The 9644-nt window shown below is 43.1% G+C and overlaps 1 protein-coding gene across 3 annotated transcripts in view; it reads left to right on the forward strand.

Annotated features, from left to right (window-relative positions):
- The window catches only part of Jarid2 (Jumonji, AT rich interactive domain 2), a 65572-nt gene extending 57408 nt beyond the window's left edge, over nucleotides 1–8164 (forward strand). For all 3 annotated transcript variants that reach the window (XM_089580767.1, XM_089580768.1, XM_089580769.1), the window contains 4 exons: nucleotides 3155–3279; nucleotides 4151–4322; nucleotides 6719–6823; nucleotides 7830–8164. In XM_089580767.1, the coding sequence (XP_089436893.1) occupies nucleotides 3155–3279; nucleotides 4151–4322; nucleotides 6719–6823; nucleotides 7830–7949 (522 nt within the window). In that variant the 3' untranslated portion in view covers nucleotides 7950–8164. The remainder of the gene's footprint in view (nucleotides 1–3154; nucleotides 3280–4150; nucleotides 4323–6718; nucleotides 6824–7829) is intronic.
- The last annotated feature ends 1480 nt before the right edge of the window (nucleotides 8165–9644 follow it).

Consider the following 9644-nt stretch of genomic DNA (forward strand, 5'->3'; position numbering starts at 1 on the left):
CTTGGGGGTGTGTCGGAAGCTCTGACCAAGTTCCACCACGTTGCTGCGTGGGGCAGCGGGCGTCCCTTCTCACGCGTCTTGGTCGGCTTGGTGGCATGCCACCTGGATGCTTCAGTGAGCCCGTGTGTGTCTTGAGTCAAAACGAGTGAGCCTGAATGAGTCATGAATTGAGATGAGTGAGTGAACCCAGATGAGCCATGAGTCGAATTGAGTAAGTCCAGATCTGTGAGTCGCGAGTCAAAATGAGTGAGTGAGCCCAGATGGGTCAAAAGTCAAAGCGAGTAGTGAGTTATAACACGGTGGCTGACCATGGATGTGTCACAAGTTGGAGTGAACGCAATTCAGTTTTGAGCCTCAATGAGTTTGAGTTCATGAGTTTGAGTAAGCCCAGGGCTGTGGGTGTCGTGTGAGTTTCAGTGAGCCCATAGGCTGACCAAACTTTTGTGAGGGACCCTGAGTAAGCACTCATGATTTTGCCAACGTATGGTCTGGACTCATGATCTGATTCGTGAGTCGGGGCTTGGGCTCAGATCATGATCCGTGTTTTCATGATAACGGTGCGCACTTATTTCTTTTTTACCGTCTCATTTGCTGACAGCGGAGCGGAAGAAATATTTACTGCCACAACCAAGGATGCTTGAGGGTGCTGCAGTTTCTCGATTTCTGTGGGCGACCGAAGCAAATGATCCCATGGAAGACTAGGAAGACGGTGTTTTGTCCCTCTAGTTTATGCAAGTGCTGTAATGAGCGGCTGAAGATGTGTCAAAAGCTTTGACCGTGCCTCTGTGTGGAAGGCGGAGCTCCTTTGTCGCGCGTATTTTACATGCCTCGAGCCCATATTACACAGCGCAATCCCATGCTCATGTGAGTCACGAGTCGAAATGAGTAGTGTGCCCAAATGAGTTGTGAGTCGAAAGGAGTGAGTGAGTCCAGATGAGTCATGACCCCAAAAGAGCGAGCCCAGATGAGTCATGATACCAAATGAGTGCGTGAGCCCAGTGAATCATGAGTCGTTATGGTTTGAGTGAGCCATAGTGAGGACTTGTGATTTTGCCGAGGTATGTATATAGCATATATATATAGTATATAGTACATACAGTGTATACAGGGTGCTTCACCTAAGACTTTCTGCAATTTTTAAAAATAAGGTATTTGAATTAGATGCGCGCTTTTTCTGGCATAGCATTGTCAGTGGTGTAGTACATCATAATGCAGCTAAGACGTGCGAACTAGCAGGCTTGTTAACCAATATTTATTAGTTAACTTTTAAACTATTACCGTTGGGCTCCTTAATTATTGAGGGGCATGTAGCCCACCGTAAGTAATGTCCATATCCGTTTTTAGAATTTCGAGAAGGCGATTATCCTCGGCGCTGTGGCCCAACAAATTTCGCCTACATCGCGCCAAAATACATGCGGTTTGAGAAGCTTGCAGGCAAAGCAACCTCTCCAGTGAACCTAATTCGTCGAGATAGCAAAAATTTGTTGGGCCACAGCGCCGAGGATAATCGCGTTCTTGAAATTCTAAAAACGGATATGGACATTACTTATGGTGTGCTACATGCCTCTCAGTCAAGCCCACTTATAACAATATTAAAGTGCCATGGAAATACCATTGTTATAACCAATAATTGTTATAACAGGGTTGTGCCGAAAAAAAAAGAAAGGATGACAAACTTCAGAGCATTTATTGACAGTAAATACCCAGAGGGGTTTGATTGTTCTAATGCCTGTAAAAGCTCGTTAAATTGAACTTAGGGAACCGGAACAATGTTCACCGTTCACCGATGACCAAAGCACCGCCATCACTGCGCCACCGGGAGCTTTGCGCACCTCCACATCACAGGAATCAAGCCGACTTTTTGGAAGCTATTCTTATGGGAAATTCGAGAAGCATGCAGAACCAAGGGTGCGGCCGTCGCGGTGGCTCAGCAGTTATGGTGCTCGGCTGCTGACCCAAAAGACGCGGGTTCGATCCCGGCCGCGGCGGCTAGAATTTCTTTGGAGGAGAAATTCTAGAGGCCCGTGTACTGTGCGATGTCAGTGCACGTTAAAGAACCCCAGGTGGTCGAAATTTCCGGAGCCCTCCACTACGGCGTCTCTCATAGCCTTAGTCGCTTTGGGACGTTAAACCCCATAAACCAAACCAGAACCAAGGGTGCGGTGACAGCTGACAAGAGAAAAACCGCGCTGGCTGCATGCACGTGCACTGCACTGACTGATTAGAAGTACGCATGGCGTGCGTAGCCAGTGCAGCAATGCAGCAGCTCTCCTGACGCGATGACGCCTGCCTCTTTTGCTTTCGTGGCGTTGCTGCGCCAGCTTAGTCCATTGGTCGGCCCCACACATGCATGCTTTTGTGTTGTAAGCATGGTTTTGCTGGTGTGGTTGTAGCATTTCTTTTCTTTTTCTGTAATGGTTGACACTCAATTACCAGATTTAATTGTTATAACCAATAATGTGCCTTGACAGCATTGCTATAAGCAGTTTATTTTACCATAGAACACATGGCAAAGCTGATGGTGCCATGACCGACCATTGTTATATCCGATATATTGTTATAACCAGTATTGTTATAAGTGGACTTGACTGTAGTTTAAAAGTTAACTATTAAATATTGGTTAACAAGCCTGCTAGTTAGCATGTCATAGCTTCATTATCATGTACTACACTGCTGACAATGCTATGCCAGAAAAAGCGTGCATCTAATTCAAATAGCTTATTTTTAAAAATGCAGAAAGTCTTAGGTGAAACACTCTGTATGGTGTTGTGTGCTCACTGTAGCTCTGGTTACTCTGCTTGGTTTGGTGTACAGAGGTGATTTTCACATAGCAGAACCAGTGCAGTTTTAGTATGCCTGCTGGAAACTTTTGGTCAGCTGTTCTGGTTACAGCTGATATTTCATGGCACAACTTAGAAATGCTTAAAAGGAGAAGGGGCAACCCTGTCCTGTCCAGCTTGTGTAATGGTCACAGTGCCCACAGGACCAATCCTTTCTTTCTTAAGGCCTCCTTTTGACTAATCTGAAGTTGGGTTCTGCCTCGGTTTATTACGTTGTGGACTTTTTATACTGCCGCGGGGCAGCAATTTCTTCACTGTGCGAAGATATGTTAAAACTGCTTTGATGTAGCAACATTGTCGTTATTTGCCTGCAGCATATGAAGGCAAGCTGTGAACCACCAACATTTTCCTTTGAGAAACTGCTCTTGGGAATTGCAAGTGAACTGCGAGAAAACCTGGAGACCTGCCGTTGGACTCTTCCACTGCTTCAGAAGATGTGGTATGTCTTGAGAGTTTTATTTTTGAACCTTGCCGTAAGTTGGAAGCTATGCCTTAATATTTCAAGTATATGTACCCGAGCCTCGGCCCTTTATTAAAACACCTTGCCTTATTTGTGCTGTTTGCAGGAGTTGAGGAGTACAAGAATCTTTATGGGGTATAAATGCAAAGCAGGAAGCATTTGAGCCCTGGTTTTAAAATATTCAAGCTGCAATGTTGAAAAAGTAGCATTTATGCTAAAATTACTGCAAGAAAAACTGTGCTTGAACTTTTTGCATTTTGTGTGAGAAAATGACACTCATTATTGAAAGTAAGCTAAAAGAGGTGGTTTTGAGTATGTGTGGATGCTCTCAGGTAGAGCAGAGTTTCGAAACTTGTTAGTATACATGCACTTTTATGCATATTCTCGAATTTCATAAAATAAAACCATCTTTAGCATCAATGACTGCCTTTGTGTTGCTGCAGGAACAGTTGTATTCTGTGGCCAAAGGATTCTTGGGGATGTTTGCTAGTCATTTCGATTATTTCATCTACAGCCTGCATCTGCTCATTGCAGCTATGGGGTGGCCTGCTGGTCTTCCCAGATGGCGCTGAATAATGCAAACCGAAGTGTCTCCACACTCTTCATAAATGTAGTGGGCATGTTGTGTACATGCACTCCAACTCTGGATTCGGGAGCAGGCAGTGCCATAGCTAGCGTTACACAAAGGCAACTTGTTGCATGTATTGGTCCATTTGTTTTTGTTCATTTTTTTTCCAAGATTTTTTTTTACTTTCTGCAGCAGAACATGCCTGTCATCATTTTTTTATGCTCAGCATAAAAGTGCTGTTGGGGCTGCTATGGAAAAATGTTATCTTGCCTTTCCATGCAGTGAAAAAGAACAACGGTATCGTACTCAGCTTGTGGAAATGGGCCTCAAGACATTTGAGCGCCTTTCTGCTGAAGATGCAGCTGACCCCAAAAAACCAAAAAGACCACGATTGCGACCTGAGGATAGCAATCATGAGTGTGATTTCTGCCGCATCAATTGTCATGTCTCAATGGTAGGTGTTCCTGCTTTAAATGAGATGATAAATTTCAGTAGTGTGAAGTGATTAAAGAAGTAGTTGCCCATAAGGCCTACACGTATGCCCATTCTAAGAAGGTCTGTTGAGTGTGAATGGCTTGCAGGCAGTGTTCCACAAGTAATATGAAGCAAACTAACAATCCTGGAGCAGAATTTGCTATTGAATTTTACATTCCTCCGTCTGTGTCAATAAGGTTGTTCGCGGATGACTGCGCTGTATATAAAGAAATAACCTCAATTGCAGATCATCAATTGCTTCAAGATTCTTTGCTCAAAATATGTCGCTGGTGTGAAGAATGGGACATGGATTTAAACATTGATAAGAGTGCGCTTCTCCGAGTTACGAGAAAAAAAAATGTTAGTAATTACCAATATTGCCTTCACCACAGTCACATCCGAGAGGTCTCACAGTACAAATATCTAGGAATTACTCTTAACAGCCGATTAACCTGGGGCACTCATATTTCTGAGGTCTGTTCAGCCGCTTTTTCTCAGCTGTGTTTCTTGAGACGCAAAACTTTTGTCAGGTCCAAACTTGAGTACTCTTGTGAAATTTGGGACCCGCGTACCAAGAAACATATTTATCAACTAGAGCTCATCCAAAGGAAGGCAGTATGTTTCATTTTTAATAAATATAGAAGGTATGACTCCCCAACACAGCTCATGAAAGACAATAGCATTCCGTTGCTTCGTACACGCAGAAAACTTAACCGTATTTCTTTACTTCATAAAATGATCTCAGGCAAGCTTAACATTTCTCCCCCTTCATTCATCAAGCATTCCACTGCTCGAAGGACCCGCCATACTAGGGAGCACTCCTTGCAGCCTCTTTTCGTTAAAACAAACTCATTTAAGCACAGTTTCTTCCCTCAAACAATAACAGATTGGAACGCACTCCCTGAATCGATTTTTAACTCTGCTGACGTAGAACAGGCGCTAAAAACATTTTTGCTTGAGTAAAAAGGAAGTGACTCTCCTGTATTCAATTTTAAGCATGCATTTCTCTTTGTCGTTGCTATGTTCATCTTTTAAGTACCATTTTTGCTGTGTGTCACATGAAATGTTTTCACGTGGTGTTGTAATTTGTGTTTTCTTATGCCCCTCCTGCTTGGGCCAACGCTGGCCTGCAGTATTTTGAAATAAATAAATAAATAAAAAAATAAATTGTGCTTATCTTTTAAAGCCACCAACGTGCCAAAAAATGTTCCATGTGGTGAGGTCTGACAGGTGTCCCTGCTGGTCACGAAACTGGTTTAAGCAGCTTATGTAGATGTAGGAAAATGGAATGTGACAGTGTATGTGTGCCAGCTACGCTTGTTTAGCAGTGTGAGAAATAAGGAGGGAGGAGTTGCAAAGGAAACCCTCGTTAATGTAGAAATGTCGAAAAATTCCATGATAAATGAGGGGTTGAGAGGTAAGCAGAATACCAGAATTTTTGCTGTGCTGTGCAGTTCGAAAATTTCTTTTCTATATTTTTCATCGCTGATTCCAGTGTGCTGGCCAATCACTTAACTGTCATAAAAGGAGTCCTGTGTAGTAGCACAACAGCTCAAGAAACCCAGCCAACAAAGGCCAGCATGTGATTGGGTTGAAAATGCAGTGGTGGCAGTGGCCTTCTCTATCTGTGCGTTCACTCAAAACAGCGGCACTACCCGCAGAAGGAACGGGGGGTTTAGAGGCTCCTGCTTCTTCCCGCATGGTTCCTCTTCTGGTCTGCCCTGCTTTGGCACCAGAATTGTGCTGGCAACAGAATTGTGCAAAGTACTTAGGGGTACAGAGCAGTGGCAAGGGGCACACTAGCTTGTTGCACGTATGTGTTTGTTGGTTTGTGGCATGTTTCGAGGTGTGACCTTGCAGGCCACACAAACAGCTGTGTCTGGTGCTCCCTTCCTTCTTTTTTTTCTTTCTTAGAATTTTCGCAGGACAGATTTCAAGACAACCAAATTTTGCCATTTAAACCTTTCGAAGTAATTGGACCAACACATTGTATCTATTGGAGTTTATTGTGTGATATGGAAAACTTTTGATATTTTGAGATGTACATATTTTTGTAAAGGAGGGTTTATTGCAGATAAGATGTGCACCTGTGTGAGAGGCCCAGAAAGGGCACTGCAAGCAGCCCAGCAGAAGTCGGGAGGCAGCAGTTCCAGGACACAGCACTGCTAATTGACAATTGTAGGATCTAGTTACAGGCATATGCACATTAGTATCTCGTGCTTTATCCTACTCTGCATCACTGTCAGCTGTTACTTCTTTTGTTATTCTTTGCATTAAATGCATGTAGTTTGTTGAGCCTTTTTGAAAATGCATTAATCTTCATGAAAACATTGAAGAGATGATGTGCTTGTAGAGTAATGGCTTTACACTTTACAGGTTGTAAACTTGCAAGACGACTGCCTGTATTGCTTGGAGCATGCTGTGCATTGCCTGCAAAGAAAGAACATGAAGTCCTGGAAGCTTCTCTATGCCTATGACATGGTATTGACATTATGCTTTCATTGGCGTTTGTGCACGTCCCCCCCCCCCCCCCCCCCTTTCCTTCTCGCCTTGCCCCTCTGCGTGTCCCAGATTCATTGTAAGTTCAGTATGTTTAGTGTGAGATGATGCACCATCTTCTTGTACTACTACATTAAGAGCATGGCTGTTTGGGGAGCAAATTCTAATTTCTTTTCAGAAAGCAGCTAGATAACACTAGGCACTTCTGCTGTTTGGATTCATTGACTGGTAATGTTTTGTTTACATCTGCTATCATATTTGTTCTCATCTCAACCTCTTGCTGACTTCAACTTGTTGCATGTGTGTTTTATGAATAAAATTGTTTCGAATTGTAGCTTTTGAATGGGACATTTAAAGTAATTTATTACGTAATAATTATTTGCACACATTTTCCTCAAGTGGTAGTGCTCCCATTGTCATTGCTGTCATCCAGAAATAGCATTATTTTTTATCTTGTGATAGGGGAATAAGTATAGTGTACATGGATGAGACATTTTTACTTTGGTCTTCATTCATATGTTCACTTTGCACATTTACTCTGAACTTTTCATGATTTTGTTGGCTACAGGTAAATGATTTGAGGTCAAAGTAATGAAAAGTGCAGTTTTGTTAATAAAGCAAAGCTCAGGCCTACCTTGGAATGTGCCACTGACAGGCTTTGAGGGCTCATGCATGGTAACCAAATCACAGTTGTGGAGCTGCACCTTGAGCGGTGGCATTCATTTGCAGCTGCATAATTTCATTCTGCTACTCAGTCATAAAGTGGTCTCTTCGCCTTGTCCTCTTATGAAGTAGTTGTGTTCTTGTGCAATTTATTTGATACCTCTCATCTTGTTATGTGCTGAAAGTACCTTACTTTTGCCATCGGCGAAAGCAAGTAAAGTGTATATGCTTGATGAGTAATAATGATTTCTGTGTTGACTTCATCACAATGTTACTTAGTGCATTACCTCTTGTTTTCTTCCTTGGGACACTTTTTTTGTTCTAGGATGAGCTTAGGTCAATTTTGCGGAAGCTTGAGGAACACATTGAGTCTGCAGAGGCTTCTCAGATGAAGACAGACTCCGAGTCATCATTATCGAAAAAGAAGGTGTCCAAGAAGAAGTGAACTGAAGAGGAAATCATCTGACAAGAATTGACACATCACATAATATCTGCAAGACGCTATGTTCTACGAAACAAGTACTGTATTATACAACATTATTGGTGTTAAGTTATGTTGCGGGCAAGGTGGTCGCATTGCAGGGCAGCTGGAGGAACTGGTAGACCAAAGTGTTTCTTTGTCTGCCTCCTTCTTTGTGTTCATAAATTTGTGCCCTTGGATTACAGTGTTATGTTTCATTTCCTTTTTGTTGCATTTGTACATGTGGGCCTAATTGCTGTCTTGATCAGTGGAATGGTTTCATTATAATGCGTATGTATAATAGTAGTTCTTGACAGATTTTACTGAACAGGTTAAAAGGATTATTTCAAGGCTATCCACATTTGAGCACCACAGCAGATTGTAACAAAGCTATCTTGCCTGTAAAAAAAAAAAAAGTTTGGTTTGGTTTGGTTTGGTTTATGGTGTTTAACGTCCCAAAGCGACTAAGGCTATGAGAGACGCCGTAGTGGAGGGCTCTGGAAATTTCGACCACCTGGGGTTCTTTAACGTGCACTGACATCGCACAGTACACGGGCCTCTAGAATTTCTCCTCCAAAGAAATTCGGCCGACGCAGCCGGGATCGAACCCGCGTCTTTCGAGTCAGCAGCCGAGCACCATAACCAGTGAGCCCATGATGCAAATTGTAACTCAGATGAATGCCTAAAGTCCCATTTTGGGTTAAATTCTAATGACTTCTGCAGTGTATTTAGAATAGCCTATGTATATGTGCTGGTATTGGTCTGCCACTTGTTCTTTATTAAAGGAAGGAGTAGAAGGCATTAGAAGCGTGAACTGTTGGGCGAGTTGGTACATGTTCAAGTGAGAAAAACCAGCGAAAAAAGGACGCAGGACCAGGAGAAGACACACACAGACTGTCACAAGTATTTTATTATTGGTTGAACCACGTATTTAAAGCCACTTGGGCAAGCGCACATGCATGCCTGCCGCATTTATCAAGGTACGGACGTCATTACAACTCGGATAAAAATTGCCACTCTTTGTCATCGATGTTAACAGAGGGGTCACTGATCCAAATGCGTTGGTTATTTTTGATTAAAAATGCTTCTAACAGTTCGCGCTCGTGTCTACACTTACCGCGGCTGATAGTGGTAGCACTGTGAAGCAAAGCTGAGCCAGGTTGCTCCCTGTACCATGATGCAGCGTTCTGCCGTGTTCCCTGAGGCGCTCGTTCAAGCACTGCCCTGTCTGCCCTATGCAGATTTTTCCACAAGAAGTAGAGATGGAATAAACTACCCCCACAGCACACTTTGTACACTTCGTTTGGTGCTTTGTTTTGCGGGCAGGTTCTCTCTGAGAGCCGGAGATGTAGACACAAAGACCGGAAAGCTCACGGGGGGGACCAAAAACACTAAATTCACACCAAATTTCTGAGAAACTTTTTTCAGCCCATGTGAAAAAAGACGGAATAGACTTGAACAAACACGGAATAGCACTTGATGCCTTCCTGGAACTGCTTAGTGTGTACCTGAGGTCCACTATTGTACAGCACGGTGACAACTTTGTTGTACAAAAACAAGGCATTTGCATAGGTTTGAGTGTTGCGCCTGTGCTGTGTAACGTGTCTTTGGCTAAGTTTGATTCGTCAATGCAAGAAGCACTTCGCGACACGCGCATTGTAAAAGTTTTTAGATATGTGG

This window comes from Amblyomma mixtum, chromosome 3 (assembly GCF_055824585.1).
Source record: "Amblyomma mixtum isolate Tamu chromosome 3, ASM5582458v1, whole genome shotgun sequence".
Taxonomy (NCBI): Eukaryota; Metazoa; Arthropoda; class Arachnida; order Ixodida; family Ixodidae; genus Amblyomma; species Amblyomma mixtum.